The 27211-nt window shown below is 38.4% G+C and overlaps 1 protein-coding gene across 1 annotated transcript; it reads left to right on the forward strand.

The window, feature by feature from the left end:
* Positions 1–1713: 1713 nt before the first annotated feature.
* WDR41 (WD repeat domain 41) lies at positions 1714–26644 on the forward strand. Its single transcript, XM_076363239.1, has 13 exons — positions 1714–1852; positions 5795–5910; positions 10071–10119; positions 11964–12095; positions 12450–12512; positions 13025–13136; positions 14864–14926; positions 16166–16276; positions 17597–17781; positions 20686–20807; positions 21803–21891; positions 23696–23829; positions 25715–26644. The coding sequence occupies exons 1-13, from the start codon at positions 1802–1804 to the stop codon at positions 25865–25867; spliced, it is 1380 nt and encodes a 459-aa protein (XP_076219354.1). The 5' UTR covers positions 1714–1801; the 3' UTR covers positions 25868–26644.
* Positions 26645–27211: the final 567 nt, after the last annotated feature.

Below are 27211 nucleotides of genomic sequence, written 5' to 3' on the forward strand. Positions count from 1 at the left end.
CTCTGTATTTATCTACAAAGATGCTGTTCAGCATAGTACAGCACCACATTTTTTTCTCTCCTGTCTATTCCAGATGTGTGAATTGTGATACAGCAGCACAGGTTAAAATAAGTAGGTATGGCAGGAAAGGAGAGGTAAAGCCGTGGAGTGTATTTTCCTCACTGCATTAAAGAAGAAAGAAGATCCTTACTCATGTTGCTAACTTGAGTAAACAGCACTCCCTGTGCCTGCATCTGGTGTAGTAAGTGCTGTCCCCTCTCTTTTTTGTTTTTGGAGGGTATATCACTATGGATACTGTATTTGGGGATTACAGGTCATACAACTGTAAGTAGTGTTAGCCTGTGCAATGCTTCCTTCCAATAAATGAGATGCAATGAAACGAGTCAACACTTGCCAGTTTGGAGAAGATATGTTATTTAGGGAGACTGCTGAAGAGCAGATTGGTGATGACAAAATATTACCATGGAAACCCTGGCAGATGTAGCTGCATGCACAAAGTAATCCCACTGTCTGTGCCCTTAGCCTGCAGGAACAGCACCTCTGAGCTGGGAACCTAAGACAGCTGAATTGAAGTGGAAAAGCAGGAGTATGCTAAAGAAGGAGTAAACATCTCCTACTTTAAAACTGGTTTATGGTTGTCATCAACTTTAGTTTGCTGAGAAGCTGCAAAGAATTCACAGGTTAACAAACGGCAATACTCAGGTTGCACGCCACCAATATTTGTCAAACATATCAATACAGCAGCATTTCATCCTAGACCTAGGATGCATCCCATGCTTTCCACACACAGGTTGGTCACTACTAGAAGTTCAAGTTTTAGCAAACCACCATTATCTCCTGCTCTAGGTGTTTGGGGAAATCTCAGGTATGTCTCATTATACTGTGTGGTGTTGATTACCTGAAACAACATGGGTGAAAAGGCAACAGGACAAGTGAAATGTGTAGATTCACATGTACAGAGCAGTGCCTGTTGGACAGGTTTACACACGCCAGGGGTTTCTTTGTTACCTGTGTCTGCTCAAGAATGGGGTTTGTGTGGCCTTTTGGGTTGGGTTTTCTGATCTTGCTCCACATGCACCTAAAATTCAAAAAGGCTGCCAAGATCATTGCGTTAAGGACAGAGGAGGATCTGGACTGAGAATTACGTGAGGCCGTTGTTTAGCCCGATGGTGTAGCTGCATGTTGAAGGCGGTGTGTTTGTACAGTATTTGTTACTCCATCCTGACAAGGACATCGCAGACCTAAAGGAGGTTCAGCGAAGGAGAATGAAAACAGTCACAGCCAAGGGAAATCTGTTATATACAGAAAATTTTGGTGGTTGTTTACTTCAGGAAACAGGTAAGATGGTCACAATAAAATGGTAAAAATTATTATTTTGTTGTAGCGTAAATTTTCTCTGAAATTGGAAGACAACAAGGAAAAAGCTAGTAAATATTTTATTTGTCCCTTATACAGAATTAACGCTTGGCATTAAACTGCAGAATTCGCCCACAGGCTAACCTGAGCCAGCCTGAGGCTCCCGCCGCTGCCTCACGGCTCCCGCCACACCACCGGCTCCTCACAGCTCCCCCCGGCGGCGGCACGGCAACCACTCGGCGATCGATTGCTCAGGCCCCTCTCGGCCCCGCCCGCTGGAGGGCTGCTCTCTGCGAGGAGCTCGATTAAGAAGGCCTTTCCCTCAGCGGGAGCCCCCGCCCTCGGCCATCCCGCCGAGCCTGCGGGCGCAGCAAGGCGACGAGGGACAGTCTCGCTGCCGTAGCGAGCCGCCCGTGGGGGGGGGGGGACGCGGGTGCCGCTCCCGATGCTGCGGTGGCTGATCGGCGGCGGCCGGGAGCCGCAGGGCCTGGCGGAGGTAAGGCGGTGGGCGGGCGTGGCGGAAGGGGGCAGAGCAGCTCGTGGCGGGAGGCGGGGCCAGGAGGAGCGTTAGGGCCGTTGGCGGGTGGGGGGAGGGGAGCGCGGTCCCTTCAGTCAGGAGCCGCCGACCGGGCCGGGGGTGGCTGCCCGTGGGGACAGCCGCCCTCGCGCAGCACGGCGCCGGTGGAGGGCCGTGGGGAGCTTTAGGTCTGGGAGGGGAGCGCTGTGAGCAAGGGGGGCGCTGGGCGGTGGCCTTTCCGTCGGGTGGGTCTGCTGTCCTGTGGTAGCGCGGCTGGGCCCTGCGCCGGGCTCTCCGGAGCAAGGGGCCTTCAGGGCTAGCTCGCAGCCTGTGAGACTTTCTGGCTGTTAGAAGGGGTTGCAAGCTTCGTTGAAGAGAAAGAGGGGAGGGGCAAAAACACAAAAGCAAACAGCAAAACGCTCAAGCTGAGCTTGCCCAGGAGCTGAAGTGCTTGGGAGCCGTCCCTGTCAGGAGCGTCCCGGCTTCCTCCCTCCTCCTCTGCGCGTCCTGGGCAAGTGGGGGTTGTATTGTATAGTTTGCAAGCATATGGAGTCTTGCCTTCGGGACTCGCCGGTCGATAATGTAAATTATAGGCAGTAACTTATTAGTTATGTGGCCTAGCTGTAGTTTGTAGTAGTAATCTAGCATTTCTTCTCAGTTTCTCATCCGTAAAATAGACTAGGCCTATGTAGTGCACTGAACACTGACATCCTTCCTGTTGCCTTACTCGGAAAAAGAGTTTTATTGGATTTGAGGGAGAGATTATTGGGATTTTCTTGTTCCCAACACTGCTGAAGTTCTCAGCCTGGACTTAACAAGAGTTAATTAACACTATTACTGGGCTCCCAACACTTAGTGCTTTTATAATCTAGACAAATATGAGGAAGTAAGTCTTTTTCAGCTGCTGTATGTGACCAAGCTATGACAGTATCATGGTTGATTTCAAATGCCAGTAGTTACTTTGGTGGATATTTGAGTCTGTACCAATTTGGAATGACAATGTCTGGGAATGCTTCTGACCTTTGTCATCAGTCAAAATTTGGTCGTATTGCAGTCGTATTTAGCAGGTTTGTGTGCAGTTGTTTCTAAAAGGAAGATGGGAAATATGCAACAGCTTGCTGAGATGTGTTAGAAAACTATGCTGGTGTGTGTCCCTCTCCAAAGTTTAAACTCTGACTATGGTTTAGTTATACTGTGATTTAATAAAGCATGAGCATGAGTCAAGGTGTGGTCCAGTTCTTCCATTCTGCCATTTGTAGCTTGGTTAAACCTGATCCACAGGACTTCTGTTCCCATTGCTACCACTGGTTTGCTCAATGATGGTGATCATTTTGCTTCTCTGTGGAAAAACTGAATAACAAGTATTGATATGGGTTAGTCCCTAAACTTTTTGTTCTTTTTTCCTGCATTATATAATATTGTTTCATCTAAAGATCATCTTCATAACTATTAATTCTCTCTGTACTCTTCTTAAATAGATAAGGAAGCCCATAGCAGTGTGTGGGCTATGGATTTACGGTGTTTGTTTCATGTGCTATGGCTTCAGCCAGTCATGAAAAGGCCAGATGTATTAGAGTGACAGTGCACTGGGTGAATAGAGGAAGCCTCTGGCAAAGCTGTCCTAAATTAATGAAATGTAAATTTCTCCTTACCCCTTTCTTTTTTTACTATGGAATTGAAAATCATTTAGACTTAAGCTGCTGAATTTCTTCAGTTGATTGCTATGGTGTACATCTTAAGCAGGGTGGCTTTGGTAATGGGAGCAGTCTAACTGCAGTAGTATCAAGGTCCATATAAGCTAATTTATCATGCTCCATGATACATACATAGGTATGTCTGTGTACTCTTGTATCCATATTTTTGGTGAATTGCTTTTGAAAATCCCATTTTCAAATGCTTCAGATCATGGGTTTATAGGAAGTTCTGAAGCTGAGATAAATGTGTTTTTTTTCACTTATTGTAGTGATGCTTACAGGTCCTGCATAAAAACATGCAAGTTGAGAATGGATTCCATTAGCATCAGCATCTAGCTTTCTCTTCTGAAAACTTGGTGTTGCTACAAGAGAGTTCAATTAATAGTTTGTATAAAAATAGATTTCTTCAGAGAAAGAATGCACATGTAACTGAACACTTTGGTAAATATTAATGAAGATCTGAAGAGAGCATAGCTTGTTGTATGACAGTACTGGGGGAAAAACTGTTATTTTGTTGTTATCTATAGTACTTCATCAGCAGCACTGTTCCTTTCAATATTCACAGGCATTCTTAGAATTAAGAAAAAATAAGATGAGACACATTGTTCAAAAGAAGTAGCACTGTCTTGTATTGAATAGGAAGCAACAACAGAATATAGAATTGGGATGTTAATGTTACAAATTCTGACTTTTTCAAGGCGGTGTAACAATTGTTTTGTGAAGGTATGTTTCTGTTAGTAAATAAAAATGGAAGTCTTCTGACTACGGTATTGCTAATGTCATCCAGTGATGCTGAGATGTGCTTAGGATTTTTAGAACTCAAATTTTTTTTTTAAGGAATGTTTTGATTAGCTTTTGACAGCTGAACTCCAAGTTTCCATAATTTGTCCAACTCTTCTTTATAACCATGTAGACTCTACTTGCATTATTTTAAATGGGAACTGCTATTCTCACATAATTGCATAAAATGAGGAACAGTTGCTTCATGAAATGCATCAGATAGCACAAAACCAAGATAAAATCACAAGAACTAGCATTTTGACAACCTCTTCATTTTAAAAATAAACACAGATTTCTTTCCCTGTTTATTAACTTTGTCATTCTTAACTTCTGAAGAATAGTATCATAGTACCTATATGGAAGTAATAGAAAATAATTTATTATTCCTGCAAGAAAATGTTGATGTTTCTGAGGATAATATGGTTGTCTTTCATGCAGGGTTACCTGTCACGTATGCTGCATGTTGTACAGTGTTTAGTAATTACTGTTTTACAGTGTAGGTTCTGTTGAAGTCCTCAAAGAAGAGACAGTCCTGGAAGTAAGATGGTGTTGACTGTCATGTAAAATAAATCTAGAAGGAGGAGACTGCTGTCACTGAGTTACTGCTGAGCTATTTAGATATATATATATATTTTTTAAATAAAGTCTAATAGCAAGTTGTTCCAGAATGTGGAAGACCTAAAATACAAAAAAAGTTGTCTTCTGTTGAAACAAACTGGTGATTGAGGTTAGCAGAACTGTCGTGCCTTGAAACTGCAGTCCTATGCAATATTTTATTGACCCTGCCTGGTGATCAGCTTGCTCTGAGCGATTGATTGTTCTTTTAATTAATAGTCTTGTTGGGGTAATTGCAGATGCTGTTCTATAAAATGATTAATCATTCTTTATGTTTTTTTAAGTGGTTTGCTTTGGTATTTTGTGAATAGAGTCCCAATGGATGATTTATATATTATGTAACAGAACAGCGTTTAGTCTTATTTGTTTTAAATATGTCATCTTTATATAGGATTTTAAAATTGAATGGTAGATAAAAGATATGAGAGGTTCACAGACCTCTCGGAAGAGGTGTAATTTAATGAAAAACTGAATGTATGGTGAATTGAGTCACGAAGCTGGCTCCACATGACAGCTCATGACTAAAGTGGGTTTTCATCTTGGTGTATCAGTGATTAAAGCAGTACAAAATGTTTTTGTTAAACAGAAAATGCTATATTATAATTTAAAATACATGCTACAGAAAGATATTATTTACTTGAAATAATAGGAAATGATCTTTTGTAATGATTTTCATTGAGGCAAAATGATGTTTCAGAAACTTAATTTAACTTCAAATGTAACTATACATTCACACATGGGTCTATATGTAGATTGCCAGACATTACAAAGACCTGATGAAAATAATTATGTCAGTACAAAATAAATTTCATTCCTTTTTTATGAATTTTAGAAATCATCTGTACAGACAATTGGTGAAGAACAAATACAGAATCCTTACACGGAGCTCCGTGTGTTGAAAGGTCATCAAGATATAGTACGATTTCTAGTGCAAATAGATGATTGCAGGTATGAAATTGTATTTCATATTGTTTCACAGCATCCTTGGTAATACTTCAGAGAATATTTATGAAAATGTAGTAATATTTTTAATCCTCTCTTTTTATTTTTGGTGGGGGAGGGCAGGAAAAGCCCGGAGTTAAAAAAGGCAAGGGGTGAATGCTCCCTTTTCTTGGTATCTTTTGGCTTCTCTTTGTAAGTTAAACTTTCACGAGAAAATAATGGTGTTGAAGTTCTGTTTCTTGGTACAAATTCCTTTGTTTGAAAGAAATGCCTTTAGTTAATTCAGCCCTTCTTTTTCAGGCTGTTCCTGTGTTGAACGTTCCTTTCTATACATTCATACACACACTTTCTCCCAGGACAATATGCAGTAGTGTCTGCTTCTGTTCTCAGTGGATGCATGTGTTTTATGTCTCAGAACTGAGGACAGCTGTTATTTCACCTTTTGGTTCTACAGAAGTATGTAGTAGGCTTCTACAGATACACTGTAGCAATTGAACATGACATTCTCAACAGTATTGAATGCTGATGTTCCTTCCTTTCTTTCCAATCTTTTGTTACACTTTCTTCTGAAACTGGAGTGCTTAATTCACTTGAGCTTTGGTTAATGCAACTTTTTTTTGAAATTCTCAAATTTTGAAATTTTCACCACTTTATTCAGAGTGCCTACTTAGTAAAATTCAACATATGCCTAATATCTGCATTACATATCTCCTCCAATTTGATCTTGTTCAACTTGCTGTACTTCTTTGAAACATGACAGTTCCTTTGTTTCTCTCTTCAAATTTTTAGCTTTGTGCACTTTTTTGTGTATTCCCTGACAATCTTCATCTGTTCTGTTCTTAGTTCCTTGTAGCTAGGTCCAACTTTATTGTGAACTCTGAGGATGGAGTTATCTAAAAACTGGAAAACTGAAGCAGAGATGAAGTAATTACATTTACCATTGTCACTTCGGAAGGGTGACTGAGAGAATGAATTATGATCGGTTTATGTTACGACCTGGCTTCTATGCTAGCTTTGTCTAAATTAGCCTTGCATGTTCTCTAACTTAGCTTAATCCTGCAAGAGAGGAAATATTTATCTGCCTTGAAAGTAAGGTTGTGAAGCCTTTAGTCAATAATAAGTGTAGTGACTCTTGGCTGGTGTGGAGAATTAAATAGAAAACCTTTAGAACTAAGAACGTTAAGTAATAGGCAAGAGTCTCTGTTAAGGAGCTGTAGTAATTTATATCTTTTATGGATTAGGCACAGAAGGGGATTTCTAATATATTCATCAATACACTACACAAAGTTAACATGGGTAAGAGTTTGGTTTATACCCTTGCAGTGTACAGCAGGTGTTTTGTGAAGGAAGCTTCTCTCCTTCCCCATGCACATTGATTGGGCAGGTGGTCTCTTCCAAATTTGGAATGCCTGCAGAATCTTATTTTCTAATAATTTTGTAAATACATAGTGTGTGTGTGTATATACATATATACAAAATATATATCTATATAAAATTTCACAGAAGACTCCATGGAGAACTTTTAGATTGTCAGTTTTCATTCTTAATGTCATAAATATATATCAGGAAAGTTACATGCATTACCATAAAATTTAATTTTCTACATTATAGTAATCTACCAGAAGATTCATATAAAAATAGAAGAATCTTGTGGGGTTTTTTCCAGACCTTTTTTTTCCCAGACAAGTTATTAAAATAACCTTTCCTCAAAGTACATTTTTCCCAAAACACATACTCAATAAATGTAATTGGTCTTTATAGAAATACCAGAGTATTCTTAGATTGTACACACTGTCTGGTGCAAATAAATCTTTTACCATTTGGGGCTTCACTGTATGGTAGCAGGTCAATTATTGAAGCTAAACTAATGATAATCAGTGTAAAACTAAAGCCTGGATGGCTGCATTGAAGATAGGTTATAAAATAGCATATGGATAAGGAGTAAGTTATATAGCTGGTTAATATTCTGAGAGTTTGAGGAGTTTAATAGAGTCGCTTCACTGGACAGTAATTCTGAGGTCTTATTTATGAAGAATATGGTAGTTTCTGGATTGTTAAACAGCTGATAATATTTTTCACTTGATTCTTTTCAGTAATATTAGTATTGTTACTCAGCTTCTGAAATGTTTTTATTTAGTTTCTGCAGCTATTCCATTGTGTGCTTTTTGTCAACTATTGTAAGCCAAGTTTCACGCTTCAGGTCTTTAGATAATATCATTTTATTGAGAATTTTGAAGAAGGATTTTCTTGTTTTCTCAGTGGCTCAGCTAAAACCAGTGAGTGGAAAATTTTCTCAGATTGGTTTTTGAAGATACTAAATAAATCCTGTATAAATGTAACAGAAAGCTGGGGTTTTTTCCTTCTTTTCTCTTGTACTTTTTGAACATGAAGTAAGGGTCATATTGATTGGAAGATCACAAAAGAAGGCTAAGCCTCAGCAAGAGTCTTCCAAAAAATGGACTGAGATAAAATTGCATGTAATACTCTAGCATTTGACACATTAAACTAAACAGACTTCATAACACATTTTAAGAACAGCTTTTTTTGTTGCTCATTTGACCATTCCTTGCTCCTTCAGGAAACAGACAAGGTTATAGATGATGGTGATCATGACTGGAAAAGAATCAGGTGACCCATGAATCTCCACCTTGGTGAACAGAATGTAACTGTAGGATAACTGACTCTACAGTATACCTTTGTATTTAAACAGAAATCCTGGTTAGACGATGAGGAGGAAAATACACAAAACAGCACTCTATTGAACTTCTATGTTGATGAATTACACTTATGCCTTCTTTCAAACACCAGTTTTCTTCCTAGAATTTTGTTTAAGTGGCACACAGCTCCAATATTACTCAAGAAAGGAATCGGAATTTAAAGGGTTATTGCAGAATTGTGAGAGTCTTACTATTTTAAGTTCTTGACGTTGTGACAAAACAAGGTATAATAGAGCCAAAAGGCAAGTAAAGATAAGAAATTAATGTTATCAGAGGTGTGCATGGAAGGTTGTTTTTTGCTCAGATCTTTTTAAAGAAGGGCTTGATTTGATGTAAAATAATGAAAGATATGAAGAAAGTACAGCTTACGCTTTTTTTTTACTATAATAGAATAAAACAGGAGGATATGTGGAAGAAAGGGGGGGGGGAAACCCTATAGCTTTATGCCTGAAAACTTAGTCTGTTAGCAAGTTTCACAAACATTGTAATTACAAAGAGTCTAAAAGAAAGTATGTGTATATAGTTAATGAAACCATTCACAGCTGGTAACAAAAAAATGAGAAGTGATGTAACCTCTCTTCTTCATGACTTTCTTGCACATAGTACAAATCTTAGTTGGTTCTCTAAATATTAACTGTTTAACCCTTGGTGAAGGCTTAAAACAAAAGGAAAAAAAAATAGAAAGGTATATTTGCAAGTAACAACTGAAATCAATTTTCTATGGAAGGTCTTGTCTCTGTTCTAGGCTTTCTCAACTCATCGTACGCTTTTACTGGGATAGCTGGGATGTGTGCTCCAGCTACAGTGTAGCTGTGGTGGTGATAAGGTGCAAATGTAGGCAGATGGTTAGATATTCACTCTAGCCTAGGGAAAAGATTGAATTTAGGTCAGACTTTGTTAATGTGAGATTAAGATGCTAATATGAACCTGTTTTTTCCTCATATGGTATGCCTTCCAGCTGGATTTTTAGCAGAATACAAATTTAGCACCTTAAATGCACTCCCTTTGGCAGTTCTTTTAAGACACAGTTTAAAGTGTCATGATAAATACTGGGCTCCTCTACTCCTGAGTGGTTTGTAAGTTGTTAGATGTCTTGCAGTCAGTTGGCTCTGACTAACAGTATTTGGTTTCAGAGTTCACTGTTATTTGGTATGTAAGATCTCATATTTTTAAACAAGAGAATTGGTTCTGTAATGCGGGATTCTATTTATAATAGTACGTATTGGAATTCTTAACCCTTGTTCTTATATTAAGTATATGTTAACACCTATTTAAATGTACTGATTTCATTTTATAAACTGTAATTGGGATTTATGAATACGTGTTTATTCTCTAAAGTGAGAGTCTGATATATCTTGTAAATATTTTTCTTACATAACTGTTTATTGCTTTTCCATTACTTCATGCTATATTGAAGTTTTCACAGCTTTTTTTTTTTTCCCATTTCAGGTTTGCATCTGCAGGAGATGATGGAATCATATTTCTGTGGAATGCTCAGGTTAGCTCTTTTTTTTTTGGGGTAGCTTGTGTGCGGTGGGGAGGGTAGAAGTTGGGGAGAGGACTTAGAAATGTCTAGTAGCGAAGAAGCAGAATGAATAAGAATTGCTGCAGAGTTACTGTTCAAAAATGTAAAAGCGGAGGGAGTCTGTCAAATCTTAGTTTACAAAGGACAGCTAGGAAAGTGAAAATTGGGTGAACCCAAGAGAATAAGTTTTAAAAGTTAGAATGTTTTGGGAAGACAAATGTTTTTAGAGAGATTTGAGATGAAATGATGATGTGAAAAGCAGAAGCGTGTATGAACTTGTGGCTTTAATTCTTCTTTTAAAATATGTTCGGTGTTTGCTGTAAACACTGAAATGTTGACTAGTAACTCAACAAATACATAGCAAGGTCCCAATCCTACCAAGATTTATATATATACGTAAGTTTTAAGTACATTTCAGTGGCTCTATTAGCAATACCTATTTGTAGTATAACTGATTAGACTAAATGGAGAGCTAACACAAAACTGTATTGGAAAGACACAAAAGTCAGTGGAAGTTAAGCATGCAGTGCAGAAACAAGGCCTTAATTGCTTGTTGTGATAAAAAATCTTCTTATAACTTTTAAAAACCTTACTAAGACATTAGATTTGTCATGGAAATAGTGCTCTGTAAGTGTGATACCCGCTGTTCTGCTCTTCTGCTCTCTGTCTCCGTATCACCGACAAAATTATAGAGAAGGGATGAGCATTAGACCTGTGTTAAAGAGGGCTAGTATACAAGTTAGATTGTTCAATAGGAAGTCTAAAAGGGAGACATACTGTGCTGTCTAAACTGTGAGTATCAAACATTCAACTTAAGGAAGAAAGAAATCTTAGACTGTAAACTTTTTTAGAAACCTTCTGAAAAATTTGTGGGACATTTATGATGGTGTAATTTTAAAATATGGAAGGGAGAACTTGAAACTTTAGCTCCCTTTTGAGCAGTTTCAGTTAGTGCTTTGCTGTTGTTGAAAGTCTCTTATAATTCTATAGTTTGGAAAAGGAAATTGTTTTTAAATATTCAAAACCATGTATGTGAGTTTATATACTCATTGTTCTGAACAGTTTGTGAATGTAAAACTCATTTAGATATCCAGCTTAGCAACGGAGTTCCATTTTCTACTTCTGTAGGATTTTTGTTAAAGCAAACCTTTTGTAGTTTTAATTTAAAAACTTAACCCACAAGTGTAAAGAAGTTTACAGTTATAACTACCGTGTATTTTAATTGCATGTTTAAAACGCCAGCATGCTTCTGCATGTTTGTTTGTAGGGTTCTGCCATTTGACTAAGCAGAGCAGAAATAGCTGCAGTTATCTAAACCACTGGCTTGAAGCTATAGATAATGTACATACTAAATAAAGCTGTCAGGAATTTGGCAGTACTGTGTTTGCCATAAATAGAGGTCAAGTTTTTCTAACCATTAAAAGAAAAAAAAAATTACTTTTTCAAGAGAAGGTTTGTCAACAAATCTGAATTACTGTAATATCTGTTAAAAAGGGTGAATGGCCAATATTTGCATTAAAATGAAATGAGTTTAATACAGAACTCAGTTATTAAGGGCTTTCAGAGTGTTTTTTTTCTCAGAGTAATTTTTATTATGTACTACTCCTTTACACTTATACTTAATATATTATTTAATTCTGGGTAAGATCTTGAACAGTACTGAAAGTATAAGAAGTAAATCCATAAATTACTTTAGAAAGGGAGACTTTAGACTCTTAGAAATTCTTGGTTTCAAAAGTCATTTGGTACCTATGTCATATGCTACAGTAGGCATTTTCCAAATTTTACCCTTAGTTTTCCATGTTTTTATTTTTCAGACTGGGGAAAAACTTTTTGAACTTCATGGACACACACACAAAATTACAGCTATAGCACCATTTTCTTCGTCAGATGCTTCTGAAGAAAAAAACCATTTGATTTTAACAGCATCAGCTGATAGAACAGTTATTGTATCCTTAGATCTGGAGAGGATTAAAATTTCTATGGGTTTTTTCTTGGTTTTTACTTTTAAAGGTAGCATTGAGACAGGCTGCAATTCATTGGGTGATAATATCCAGTAGGTATAATTGGATTACACTAGGATTTTACTAGTTATTGCTCAAAAGTAGATGCAATCCTTGCTACAAAAATGACTCCATAACAGACCTTTATTAATATATCATTTTGGCCAAATATTGAAAAGAGAGAGTTTAGAAGACTAAGTCTCTGCATACCTATTTCCCAATCTGTCATTTAGTTACAAACACAGCAGTTATATTTATAATTTATAAAAACCTTTCAGTTTCCTTAATGAATAAAGTCAGGTTTGGGACTGCACTAGCGGCAGGCAGGTTCAGAAAGTGTCATGTTTCCATTCTACTGTAAAGGTAAGCTGAGGAAACCTTAGGTATGTCTGTTGTTTTGTTGTATACAAGAATCTATTATGTATGGCTCATGGGCCATATGGGCAGGTGTGTTAAAATGAACAGCAGTGTTTGGTTTAAGAACAGATACATAATGAGTGGCTGAGAAGTGGGCACAATTCTTAATTTGTTTTTGGAACTCTTAATACCTCAATTTTCTTTTTGAAAGGATGCAGGACAAAGGTAATTTTATGGCTTGGTTTTGTTACTGTGTTGGAAAAGGCAACCTACAGTCAAACTAGTTCTTGAATGTTAATAGTAGAAAAAAAACCACTGAAAAAACAGTTTTTTGCATTGTTGATGGAAAAACGTAACATATAGTATGTAATTAAATCTGTATTTCTCAGGAAAGTGACACCTTAATGCTGTATTGCATGGTACTTACAGTTTTATCTAACTAAAGCTTGTGATCATTTCACTAAGAAACTCCCTGTAGAACTTTTGCAGGGGACATATATCTGATTTTTGTTCTGCAGTGTTTGACAGTTCTTCAAAGACTGGATGTATGGTTGTCTGGAGGGAGTGATCTATGTGTTTGGAACCGAAAATTAGATCTCTTGTGTAAGACCAGTCATCTTACTGATGCAGGTAAAAATGTAAATGACTCATTATAGCTGTTAAAGTACAAGTAAAATGGATCTGTATAATGGTGCAAAACCACCTTGGCAAATTCTTTTTAATTCTAATGATAACATTACGTATTAGAGCCAGTCTCTATTTTTTTAAATGTCAGACTTAATTGTTTCAGAATTAAGACTGCTTTTAATCTCCTGTGCTGTGTGAATTTTAGAATATGTCAAATCTTAGTAACTGTACATTAGCTTGGACTTACAGGGCTAGACCTCAGATGCTGATTTATACATGTTTGCTGTAATGTGGACCAGATCCTTTGGCTGGCTTTCTCTGTGAATGAGTGGGAGTTTTATTATTCCTAAGTAAAGCTTTGTAGTAGTAAAGCAGTAAAGGTTTCTTTTTATTATTAAGAATCAGTACTTTTGATGTAGAAAATGCAGGTTTTGATAGAAATACAGTAAATGTAATCAGGTCTCAATGTCAGTCATGCTTTTCTATTTATAAGCTTATATAATCTGTCCATGCGAAGGAAATTGTTGCATATTATTGCCATACTTTACAAAGATACCTATGAAGCTGTGAATCAAATTCTAAGTTGGAACCAATATTTTCATAGAGTCATAGAATGGTTTGGGCTGGGGGGGACCTTAAAGATCACTTAGTTCCAACCCTCCTGCCATGGGCAGGGACACCTTCCACTAGACCAGGTTGCTCAGAGCCCCATCCAACCTGGCCTTGAAAGTTTCCAGGGATGGGGCATCCACCACCTCTCCGGGCAACCTGTTCCAGTGTTTCACCACCCTCATAGTGAAGAATTTCTTCCTAATATCTAATCTAAATCTACCCTCTTTCAGTTTAAAGCCGCTAGCCCTTGTCCTATCACTACATGCCCTTGTAAAAAGTTCCTCTCCAGCTTTCTTGTAGGCCCCTTTCAAGTACTGGAGGGCTACAATAAGGTCTCTGAACTTTTGTTATAGAATGGAGTAGTGGTAGGCAAAACCTTCTGAATCTTTAAGGATATTAATACTTCTTCTGGTTCAATACGAAATATCATGCCAAATACCAGTTGGAAGTGGTGCTGTAGTGCTTAACGTGTGGTGCTATTGAAACTTTTGTACAAGGTGTCAATGGTGTGTGCAGCATGGGCCCTCTCTTCCCTCCTAATTTCTTGCTTCCTTTGTGGAGAAAGAGACAGATTGCTTTTTCCTTGGGGAATTTTCCTTTAATGGTGTGGCAGCACGGACTGGTTGAATTGTGTGCAGGATGAAGGCAGAGTAACAGCAAGCTGGACATTTTATCGTGTGCCCTATTCTTCAGCTGTCTCCGCATGATACTTAGTATCATGCATACTGTGGTAGTATCAGTATCTGATAATTTTGGCACTGCGTATGTTTGGAGTCTCAATAATTACTACAGTGTCCTTAATATTGTCCAGCATTAGGACATAAACATCTTAACTGTATTTAAAGTAAAAAGGTTATTGATTCTCAGCTTCACCTCACGTTTGACGTTCAGAATTCTGCTGGATTCGGGACCAAAACTCCTGACTCTACCTCCATCTGAGGTAACCTGTTCAATTCCAGTGCTGTTTAACTTTCACTTCAGGCCATATGCTTTTATTTTGATAATAACTTATAAGTGGAAGGAAGATTATGAAGAACTTTATTAATAAGGAAATAACAGTTTGCTATGTTTTCTTGTGGCCAATGAATATCTCCCTTATCTCCTGTATTTTTTCAAAGGTATCAGTGCTTTGGTTGAATTGCCTAAAAATTGTGTTGCGGCCACTGTTGGCAAAGAGCTAGGTGAGTATGTTGCATTTCTGTTAAGTGTTCATGTTCCTTTATAACAGCTGCTTATCAGAGATATGTGTAAAGAGCATGCTGCTGGAATTATATAGGAAAAGTAAATGGTATTAAGGTGTGATTAGCAACCTTCTTCCTTTTTCCCTTATTTCACAGAGGCAGACAATACTAATCCTATTCAGGAATTTTATTGAGATCTGCATGACAAAACTTTTCTATATTCTTTGTTATTGTTATTACTGTTATTGCCATCTGTCCAGATCTGATTGTGGCGATCTACATTTGTCCTTCTGGAGAAGGTCTGGAACTCATTATCTGAGCTGTCAGATACTAGTCTTCTCTACAGTCTCCTTATCCCAAGATCAGGAGTATGAGATATTGCCGATCTCATTATACTGTCCAAAGCTATAATGAGACAATGTAATAGTTTCTGTTGCTCACTTGGAGACAGGGTTTTCTATGGATGCAAACTGTAAATCATCAGCTAGCTGTCAGTGGAGAGTCTTAAATAAGAGTGTTTTATAAGATTACTGAAATTTCAAAATATGGAAAAAAATCCAGGAGAAAAAGTAGAGCACTGAATCAGCAAAACAACAGACTTTGCTCAATATGATTAAACACTTAGCTGAAAAATAGCAATTTGATATTCTGATCAAAGAATCAGGAGCAAATTAAAAATAGTTGTCTTGTGTTTAGACATTGGTATACAATGTAAACTTCCATGTGAACTTCCCACAGTTCTTTTGATATCTTGAGATATCATAAAAGAAATTCCAAGACTGTTAAAATAAAGTTTTAATTCCTGGAGAACTTGATTGCCTTACTGAACTTACTGAGAATATTGTATCCTTTTGAATAATAGTTTTCAGTCAGATGAGCCCTTAAGAAAGGTGTTTCGCTTTTACTTTACTTATCCCTGAAGATGTCTAGTACTTTTCACTTCTGTTTTCTGCAACTTCTGATGTTGACTGATTCTCTGAATTTCAGAGTTACTAGGCTGAAATGTTTTATCCGATAGTTGCTGTAGTAAGAGGCCTTATAATAACACTGAAATAATTTATTCCCTTTTTTTTGGTGTTACGAGTGGTCGTAAGTGGCTTTGCACATCTTGTACTGTCTTACTTTATAATATGTTTTAGTTTGTGTCTTTCTGAAAATGATGTGTTTTATTTAAGCATAGCTACATTTTATTCTGAATCATAAAGCTTGTTTAGACAATTTCTCTCTCTCTCTTTGAAGTAATTTTTAGGTTGATTGCTTCTAATGATGGGTCTGAAGGTTGGAATGTCCTTGAAGTAAAACGCCTTGTTGACCATCAGGATAACATTTTGTCATTGGTCAGTGTCAATGGTAAGAGTAATTTTATAATGTTACTAGTTTTGTTTGTTACCAGTGGGATATTTCAACTATGGAGTTTTTATTGGGACCAAACTTTTAACTGGAGTGAAACTTCATAACTAGTAGATGTATCTTCCTGTGTAGCTGCAAAGGTAGTGAAATATGAAAACAATGGCTTTATTTATGGATTAGCAGTGAAATGAAACCAGGTAGGTTACAATGTAGAAAAGGCACAAAAGAGGCAATGTCATTGATGGAAATGGAACTTTGGGTCTTCTTCCTGTTAGGAAAGTTTAAAATGCTATTTTTTCTTGTTCCTTCTGATCTTAAAATGGAATTTAAAATGCCACATCCTTTGCAGTTGTAGTCCCAAGGTAACTGAAAGTTTTGGGTGTGTGGATGTGGGCCTGCATATAGATCCATTATTTAGAGGCTCTGGAAGATGATGCAATCTCTGCTGCTCATTAGGGCAATACTGAGCTATTACCTGAAATTCTGTCTACTCTACTACAGGTTTCAACCCCTCCTACTTTGTTCTTCCCTGTCTTTTTTATGGAGCACTCCTAGAGCCCAGGGCAAGTTATTCCTGGTGTGATAGGGAGTGTATATTTGTCCTTGGGCTTATTTGTGTCAGCCTGGCTGGCACAAAGGGGCTGTGGTACAGAGTTAACAAGAAGGTGGAAAGGAGAAAACTTGGATTCTATGGTAGTTGTTTCTGGGGTTTCCTGTTGCCCTTATTTTCTCCTTTTTGATGATGAAGGGGAAGCAATATTGGGCTTAAAAAGACAACATGCTATCTGCGTTAAGTATTGTTGAAGCAGTTCCTTTCCATGCGTGATTAACAAATTCATAAGCAGCTACTTCAATCGTACCATTAACTCATCCATTTAATTTGTGATCAGTATTTCTGTTTGTCAAAGGTGTTCTTTGCTGTGTCTGAGGGGTGCTCATACACCTACTTGTCCAAGGAATAGAAGGGTTTTGTATGTAGGCAACAAATGAACTTCAAATACCTGTACATACTTCTGGTGGTGGTCCTTGCCTTTGCTATACTGTACTGTGCACTGTGGCTGGTGAATGTTCTCTTTCCTAGTTTTAATTTTACAAGAGAGAGTGCTCATCTCCTTTTGCTCATCTGAGCTATGCTAGGTAATCAAATGAGTATTTACTCAAAGGGAGAGGTTTTTGTCCAGTCAGTTACGTACTGCACGTTCTACATAGATTCACTTGAAAATGGGCTCTCTTAACTTTCTAGGTTTGTAACTTTGTGTGAAATGGATTTTTTTTTTTATATCATGTGATTTCTATGTGTGTGTTTTTTTTCCCCTCTAGACTTGACTTTTGTGACAGGTTCTCATGTGGGTGAGTTAATAGTTTGGGATGCACTTGACTGGACGAAGCAGGCATGTGAGTGCAACTTCTGGGACTCCTCTGTCCCTCCAGATGTACAGCCGGAAATAAAGTTATCCCAAAGCCCAAATGAAACTTCAGTTCAACACTTAACATCTGATGAGGAGGTAAAAAACTTTAAACAGAGTAAACTACTTCAAGTGAGCTAGCGTGACCTTACCACAGAAGGCCAAGTGTTTTGTGTTTTCAGTTTGCTTGTTTTAATATGAGAAGCTTCTTTAAAATGTGCACAGCTATTTTTATACAGTCAACAGTTTTTATATAAAATTTTGTTCTTTGAGCTAGCTGAAGGTTATAATCTGTTCATGGTATAAGAACTAACATAATGGACTGTCACAACAGCATTTCTTTTTGACTGACGAAGATTTATTAGTTGTTTACAGTACCACTAGAGAAAAATAAACAGGTGGTGTGTGTTTTGATGGCATACGTCTTTCATATTCCATAGTTCTGCAAATGCAGTTTCCACAGTAACGTGCCTCTTGAACAGTTATATGCCTATTTAAAGAATAGGCATATGTCTATGCTTAGTAGTAAATAAATATTGCTGCTTCTGTTCAGATGGGCTATATTCAATTGTAAAGAGCACAAATACGGGTCCAAAATCCAGTCTACTGTAATCATGCTTTAAAGATAATCCAAGAGTTCTTCGTCAGAATACTCAGACAGAACCCAGTTATTGTTCAGGAAACACTAAAAATCCTCAGGTTGTTATTTACTTTTGTGAAATGTTACCAACTGTTAGTGGCAAAAGAAAACATGTTTTATAGTTGGGGTACAGTGGGATTCTGTTTAGGGGCCTGTAGGCCCATTGCTGGGGAATGATTAAGAAAGGGACTCCTGGAAATGGATTCAGAGATATGACCTATAACAAAATAAAAGCTGTGGAAAAGCCTGAATGTAGGCTGAGGGCCAAGTAGTCAGTGATGCATTTGTCTGTGAAAAGAGCACTCCTAAAACACTGGAGAGAGAAACATTGGAAGGGTGTGGAGGTAAAGAGATGCAGTTGTCTCTAAAGGTAGGATTTCCAGTGGTTTTGTTGTGGGTGCTTAGTTCTAGAAGGAGCAAAAAGCCAATCCTGTTCAGGAAAGGTTCTATAATTTGGCTGCAAAACATTTTGATTCCCTGCTTGAAAGCTACACAAGATGTGTTTTAAAAGAGGGGAAAAGAATTTTGGGAAGTTCAGAAGTACTTAAAACATTGAATGTGGAATCTGAGGCTGCTGAGGACTTTCTTCCATTCATGGAACTGAACTAAACAAATTGCTGCAGAATTTTATTTATTGTGAGACTTTTGAATGGTGGGAAGAAAAGGTGGTTCTAGTGTTACATCCTGAAATAGTAGGTGGTTTTAGGGCAGAGCTGTCTGTATTGTAAAGTTACTACTTAGAAAGTGGTAGAAGAAACGTATTCCTATAATGAATTACTTTGTTACCTGCTATCCAAAAGCAGAACACTGTTCTTCATGTTACAAAAAATAAAGTAAAATTGGCATTTTCTCTGTTAGGAACTTTGTCAGCAGGCTTGGTAGTTAGGTCGTTGGAGAAGATGTACTTGTCTAGTTTGACACTGAGCTTGTAGGCAAAACATCATTCAGAAACAAATGGGATGGTAAAGGTGCAGCAATACTAGGAAACAGTGCTAAGGACTGCATGTGCTGTCCTGGCACACGTGTGTGTGTGAGTTTTTTAACTTGCCTGTTAAGATAGGAGTCGAATTTATGCTTCATCATTTGTTACTTTCTTGGGGTTTGAGATGACCAGGGTTTTGCCAGGGCTTGTGCAAAAATAGATCTGTGAAGACCATCTTTTGCAAAGCTATAAGACTATATGAAACTCAAGAGCCTGTCTCAAGGTGGAAGACTGCAGGGGAGAAAAGGCTGAGATACAGGAGTGGAAGAGTGATGTGGAAGGCTATTGAATTGGGCTCAGTGTTTTTTCCTTGATTTGGTAGAGTGCTATCAGAAATCTGAGCTTAGTTTCAGAGCTATTGGAGCTCCCACCGCAGATGTGCATAAGAAAAACCAAAACAAAACCCATCAAAAACCTGGACAAGGAGTTTTGAACAATGTCAAAACACCGTTGAATATATATAGGAAATCTTAGTCAAAGACGCTGGGTTACCAGTTTTACAAAATGTTGACAAGCGTGTAGTGTGAACTGCTTATGAGACATTAATGTTTGGGCTGTGTAGATGGAAGCAGGCCATTCAGGGAAAAGATCCAGCCTACCATCACCTAAACAAGGTATCTTCAAAAACCCAAATATGTACTGAATGGAAGCATTCTGCACTCCTCTGGTAGCAAATATTTATCATGTGTATGTACACATGATGGTACGTTTGTCCTCTCTCATGACTGCTAATGATTTTAGAGGGTCCAGGTCCAACGATCTGTAAACTGTTTGTGGCTTCTTAGGACTGTGATGGTTATGAAACGGAATCCCTGCACTTTCTGAAGAGGAGCACTGAATGCAAAATGGTTCCAGATCTTTGCAGTATTGTGTAATACCTTTCTGTGAGAGAGTTCCTTTTCTACACTCAGTAGAGCCCAAATGCTTGAGCAAGACCTCTTTATGCAGCTTCAGTTAAATTTAAAAAAAAAGGCAAAAATGCAAAACAGCTTCCTGTATTCTCAATCTTTCTTGCTAAGACAAGAGTTTGTCAAAACACAGAGCATTACTTTAGTGTAACAACATAAATGTTTAATTGTCAAAATGTGTTGATTGTTGGTATCCTTAGTTTCCGGTTAGACTGTAAGGTACGGCATGAAAATACAGAAATGAAACAACTGCTTAGAGTATAAGAGGATATCTCTCATTTTCTCCAAAAAATCATTATTTTTTCTATAACTTGCTGATTCTGTATGTTTGGGATAAAGCAGTAACACAAGGACAGAAACAAGCTAGATAATATGGGCTAGATGACGTCATAGTACTGCTGGAAATCCATTACACGCAGGGTGATCTTTCAGTATCTGTTTCTGTAAGTTGTTCCATTGAATTTTCTTTCCAGTGTGTGTTTGCTGCTGTTGGGAAAGGCATATACGTATATAATCTTCAAATGAAGCGTGTGATTGCCTGCCAGAGAACTGCTCATGACTCCTCTGTACTGCACATTGAGAAGCTTCCAAACAGGTACGAGTCACGGTATATTTTGTTAATGCAGTAAAGAAATGTAGAACTTGGAAGGGTGGCTAGAGACAGTCTGCAAAGCTACATCTAATTTCTAGGGCAGGGACTTGATCTTTAGTTTGATCTGCTTTTATTAGATAGAGTTTGTTGATCTGCTTTTTGAAAATGCATCACTGTAATTCAATGTGAAAAAACTATAATCCAGTATGCTTGATGCGCAGGCTCAGAGTAAAATATCTTGGCTATTTTCAAAATCGGACTTGATAAAGCACTTTTGTCTACACTGTGAAAATATAGCTTAATGGCATTTTACTTGTATAAAGCAAAGGCCTATGACATATTCAGTAAATATTTTTCACTAAATTTTTTGTAACAGTTGAAATGTTTTAACAAAAAATAACAACTCCCAGCCTTTGTTCGTTAGTGCTGAATTTCTAGCTGAAACTTATTTTGACAGCCAAGTTGGACAATTTGCTACATAGGTATAATCTAATAGTTGTGTTGTTAGATCCCTTTATACTCTTGTTCAATGGAGCAAAAGACTGTCGGAAGATAAAAATTAGGGCCTTTATCTTGTAAATGCATGTGCTGTTCTGAACACTTCTAAACATGTAATGAAAAGGAGTATCTTTCCTTTTGTTATTTTTCCATAAGAAAAAAATATGTTTTTGCTTAATGAAAGTAAGCTCGGAAGTCAGTTAGTGGAACTGTATTTGCAGAGTCTAGAATTGTTATTTTTTGTTTTACAGAGTGGTATGCTTTTAAAGTGGGATTGAAAATGTGTATTTTTTCCACCTATTTTGTAAGTCCATTATAGTTTGTCCTGCTATGAATGCACCTTGTTTTGTGTGGAACATCTGGATGTCCTGCTACGTTTGAGAGTTCTAGCAAACCTGTGTAGAACCTGAGGCACTTGCTGTCTCTTTTATGGAAACATCACAGGGTGACTTGTGCAGTTAAGTATCCATACTAGTGTTGCTTATCAACTGTTTTTACAGGCAGCTGATCTCCTGTTCAGAAGATGGCAGTGTGCGCATTTGGGAGCTCCGAGAAAAGCAGCAGCTGCCAGCTGAACCGGTTCCAACAGGTTTGCTAGTAGTGGGGGTCGGTGAAAAGCACTTTTAAAAAGGATAACAGGAAACCCAATATTCACCATATAGGAATAGAGAGACTTACAGGCTTTGTAAGAAGAGATGTGTCTTGCATTCAACCAACTGATAACAGGTGGGAAACTGAAGAAGACAAGGGTGTACAAGCCCTCCCAGATTTGATATGGGAAGTTAGAAGGTCCAGCTGAAGCAGTTCTGTGCCATAAAGCTTATTTAGAGTTTACAGTTGTATCAGCTGGTTTAACAAAAATTATGACGTCTCCTGACAAACCTTGATCCACTTCTCCTTGTACTGAATAGTGCTGGATACTCTACCATGCAAGAGTAAATAGTTGCAGGACCTTGTGAAGAAAGCTAAAGAGAAGCTTGCAGATGAGCAGCTGCCACAAAAAAAATGTTTTCTCCACATCTCCTTGAACTTGGAATGAAACTGGGACTCACTTTGAGGCTGTATCCAACCTCACTTACATACTGCCTCTGGGCGTTTTAGTCCTCGGGGCTAGTTGCCAGTGTTTTAGGAAGCATTTTCCCCCAAGTACAAACATTGCCTGTGTAGTGCTTGCTGCTCTTTGACCAGGCCAGCAGCTTCCCTGGGCACTGGCAGGTGTGGTCTTGGACAGGTGCTCTGGACAATATAATTAGTATTATGGACTGGTAACAGTAGTGAGCTGTTACTCTCTTGTAGGAATTTTTTTTATTTGAGCTGTGAATGATTTTCTTGATGTATTTTGTCTAGCTGGCTGTTCACCTGTTGACGGTAATTTTTGCTGCCTGGATTGATTTAGAAACTTTTTCAGGCATGTTCTGTCTTCAGTATTGCTGGTGACTGCTGATCTATACAGTTCTGCTTCTTATTGTGACAAGTGGTATTTGGTTTCACATTGGAAATTTGTAACTTCTATGATTGGAGACATTTGAAAGAAACCATATGCAACAGCAAGATAAGTGGACTGCTGTTGATTTGCTCTATTTTTATTCTAAGGAATCCCCTGAGTAGTTGTTCATCTCTCCAGTTTTCTCGCTTGCACCAGGGCCATGGTCTAGCACAATTCTTGTTTTGTGTGCTGATGGGGCTGAGGGAAGGGTCAGGAAGAAAGTCTGAACTGCATTGTGTACAGAAGCCAACTTTCTTACTTCTGTCAGTATTATTACACAGTTCTGGAGGCTGTGGCACAGATGTGTAATTTCGTGCTATCTAAGTGGAACACATGCAGTACTGTCTTTACACTCCAGTTTGCCTCATGGTTTTAAATCTGAAGGAGAAAGCCAGTGGGCAGTATAAAAACAGGCAATTCAGCATCAGAAACTTGCTTGTTACCTGTATGCCAGCACTCTAATGCCTTAGTGCAGGACATACAGGGGAGAGGCTGGCACCTCATTTCTCTCCTCTTTGCACAAGTAGCAGTTTAAGAGGACGGAGCAAAGGTAAACATCACTGTCCTGCATCTACCTCTGCTGTTCAGTTAGTTCATTTAGGCAGTCCTTGGATTTCCTGCTAAATCCATTTATTGTCTCATCCAGGTGAGTAATTCAACAAGTTTGCTAAATTACATCTTGTAAGGACAAAAGACAAAGTAGCTATGTTTCTTTCCCCCCTCAAGATGAATAAATCAGATGTAGAAATGCTGTGCAGTACAATGCTTCTGTCATTTTGCCATGCAGACTGTCCTGCTTTTAGATTTTAAGTGATTCCTGTAGTTCTCTCTTTAGCTAGAGGAAATAAATTGTATCTGTGACTTTTGCCAAAATAAAAGATTTTTTTTTTTTCTTTTTTTCCCCCAGGGTTTTTCAACATGTGGGGATTTGGAAGGGCGAACAAGCAGGCAAACCAAGCTGCTAAGAAGATGCAGGACAATACACCTATGTATTTCTTGGAGCTGGTTGGTGATTTGATTGGTCATTCATCAGCTGTGCAGGTAGGTCAACTTTAGTAAGAACAAGAAAAAGTGAATTTCACTTACTAATGTAATTTTGGCACTGTTTCTTAAACAGCTGTAACTTTCGCCTGTCTGGCTCTGGAGGCTGGGAACACATTGATTGTGTGGTATATTTAGTGCAGTTTAAAAAAACCCCAACAAACAGAAAACATACTGACTTAAAGTTCTAATGAGAATTCAAACACTCACTGATGCCTGAGAGTTGTGTGTGCAGATATATACATACATGCTACAGATAATCTGGTGGGGTATTGGGTTTCTTTATAGACTGCAAGCAATACAGCTGGGAACTGCGTGTTTGTTCTGGATTTCATCTTAAGTTTGCGATCTGAGCAAGGGCTCATATAAAACAAAGCCCATTCAGGAATTTCTTAGACTTCTGTGCTGTGAGCCTTAAGGAGGTCTTTTAATTTTAGATCAGGTACCATTCTGTGCTTCTGTCTGTCTAATAGATTATGTTTTTGTTTTAAATGGCATTTTCCCTCCACACCTTTTCATGTTTGACAAACCTATTGGAGTAACAAATCACTGTCTTACAGTGGACTTCTATACGCATTCTTGGCAGGAGCTGGGGGAAGGGCAGGTAGAGAAGCCGTGTGGTTCTGCAGTAGTTTTGCTCACAAGTATTCGTGAAACTGACTGGATTTCAGAACTGCTACTGCCAAAAGCTGAAAGCTTTTCATGAATAGCTAAGGTGAACCTTTCTGCTACAGGGATTTCTGCAAGGCTTTCTGCCCCTCTCTACCATCTTTCTTTCTGAAAAACTGTTGAAAGATGCCCTATTATCATTATGGAAAGTTGCTATCTAAGAAAGAGGACATAGTGTGTAATTCAGCAAGAGGCACAGCAAAGGTGGTGAGAGGCACATGTTGGGTCTTTGCTGGGATGCTGTGGAGCCAAGGAGTAACTGAGATGATGATGGATGTGATTTCCTGCAACATTCTACATATGGAAAATTCCATTTTCAACTGTGGGCAGACTGGAGCAGTTGAGGCTGGAAATGTTGAGTAGTGATGAAATGTGATGGTCAAAGATGTGGGCTTGGCCAGAGTATTTCTACTGGAACCACATAGCTAGTAAGTGGCCGTTCCCAGAGTAGGTAGGCTGTAGCACAGTCCTTGGCCTGAATGCTTCCCCTGAGCAGATCCCTTCCACAAGCTGAAGAGTCAGGACACTGCAAGCATGCCGTAGTGGCATCATGTAACCTGGTTCCATTGGCTGTTGTGTTGAACTGCAATTAGTGGCTAATTTTAGGCAGCCTTGTGGAGGTCTCTGAAGTGAGGGATGACTACATGACTTGTCAGCTCCATTGCTCTTGCAAAATCCCTCCACTGCTGCTGTACTTTTCTCCTGTGTCACAGTTCTTGCTGGTTTGGCTTCGTCTGTGTGACCTGGCACATGCTGATGTCTGTCACAGTTGTTTACTCTTCGATCCTTCCAGGCCTGGTGATGGTAGCCTGTGGTGTGGTGTGGGCAGGGGACAGTGTACCCAAGTGAACAGAACAGTGGCTTCTATTCCTAAGAAACCAGGAGATCAGAGTTCATGCAAGTCACTCACTCTTCTACTGCTGACTTGGAACAATTTCTTCAATATTCTGTACCTTAGCTTCCCTATCTGTAAGGCTTTGCTGCTTTTTCTAAATTGAGATCTTTCAGAGTGAAGTGCTGTTTAAGAGTTGTTTTCATGTAGGGATTTTATGATGTCTCAAACTTATAGAAAGTATACATTGTAATTTTGCATACCTATGTTCAAGCGGAACCATTTCAGACGTGTGTATTTGTTTAGTCCAGCTGTGCACTGAACACTTAAGCAAGCTGACAATTTCCTGTGAGCATCATGGTAATAGTAATTGTTTCATTGCAGATGTTCCTGTACTTTGGTGAACTGGGACTGGCTACGTGCTCTGCTGACCACCTCATTATTTTGTGGAAGGACGGTGAACGAGAATCTAGGCTCCGCAGTTTAACACTATTTCAAAAATTGGCGCAAAATGGCAATTTGCAGCTCAAATTTTAAATTGCTCTAATACAGGCTACATATATAAAAACTGGATGTGTGTTAAATGTGAGTGTAAAGAAAAGACCGAGCTACTGGGAATGTGACTACCAGTAAGCTTTACACTTAATGTCATGTATTATACTGGAATTTTGATTAGTTGCTACTACTCTTCTCAAAGGAGAATTTTGCATGTTGAAACTTACTTGGCTTACTCTGTCAGCAGAAATGGTGTTCTCTTGAAAGACTGAATGATGACTCATTAAATGGTTTCTAATATTCTTCCTAATGTTTAAAAATATCATGGGTTGACGTCAAAATTAAGATTTGTGAAGATCCTTAGATGGATCATAACTACAGCAGCTGGGGGCATTCCAGTGTTATGTGCAGAAAGGAGGCACAGAAAAAAATCTGAGGCTTCCTGCTTTATGTAACTTGTTTCTTGAAGCTAAACACTAGTCACTGATGGCTCAGATTTATGTATCTACAAAAACCCCCAAAAGAAACAGTTCTCAAATAGAATTTTTGCATTTGAAGTTACTGTCCTGCACCAAGGGTAGAAGCAAGAAAGAAAAGCAGGCAATACTGGTTTGTCAGGTTTTAATTTTTGGCAAAGCGAGGTATATAGATACTCCTCACTTGTAGTAGCTGCAGTTTTACTGTGGGTTAACCTACGCTACTGGAGTTTCTACAGCACCATTACCATGTCTAACATGAAGTGTGATTGGTTTAGCTTAGTCTTTCCCTAGTGCATTCATCAAATTAATTTGTATCTAATAAAAAGCATTGGCCTTACCATGGATTTTCAGGATGTAAAATACTTTCTTAAGCCGTAGCAGTTGATGTGTTCAATACTAGCAAAACGCTTCTGCCAGATGAACACTAAATTCTCAGCTGAAGTTTGACTGCAGAGAAATCTGCACCAAGTTTCTAAGGATAAGTAGTATTTTAGAATTTTAAAATAAAAAGCCTCTAAGTACACAATGCCTTTTTCAAGTCTGAGATAGCAGCAGTAATCTGCAAGCTAAACAGGAGTCGGAAGAAACCCCAAACTAAAACAAAAACCCCAAACCAAAGCAACAAAAACCCAAAAGAAAAAAAAAAGCGAAGTTAAACCCAGAACTGATACAAAGAAAGTGGGAGGGAGGATGAGTTAATGAGTGGTAAGTTACCATTTGAACAGAGAAGAGCTAGGGAAGGGGGCAGTTTGGGAACTTAGTGACTTAGTGGTTTTAAAGCCACGTAGAAGAGCGTGCCACTGTCCTCAGGTCTACTTAGAAGATCCAGCACAGACTCCAGCACTGTTTAGGAGTAAGTCTCATGCAACTTTTCAGTGCCATCTCTTCCTTTTGAATCAATGAGAAC

Source organism: Aptenodytes patagonicus, chromosome Z, assembly GCF_965638725.1.
Source record: "Aptenodytes patagonicus chromosome Z, bAptPat1.pri.cur, whole genome shotgun sequence".
In the NCBI taxonomy this organism is placed as follows: domain Eukaryota; kingdom Metazoa; phylum Chordata; class Aves; order Sphenisciformes; family Spheniscidae; genus Aptenodytes; species Aptenodytes patagonicus.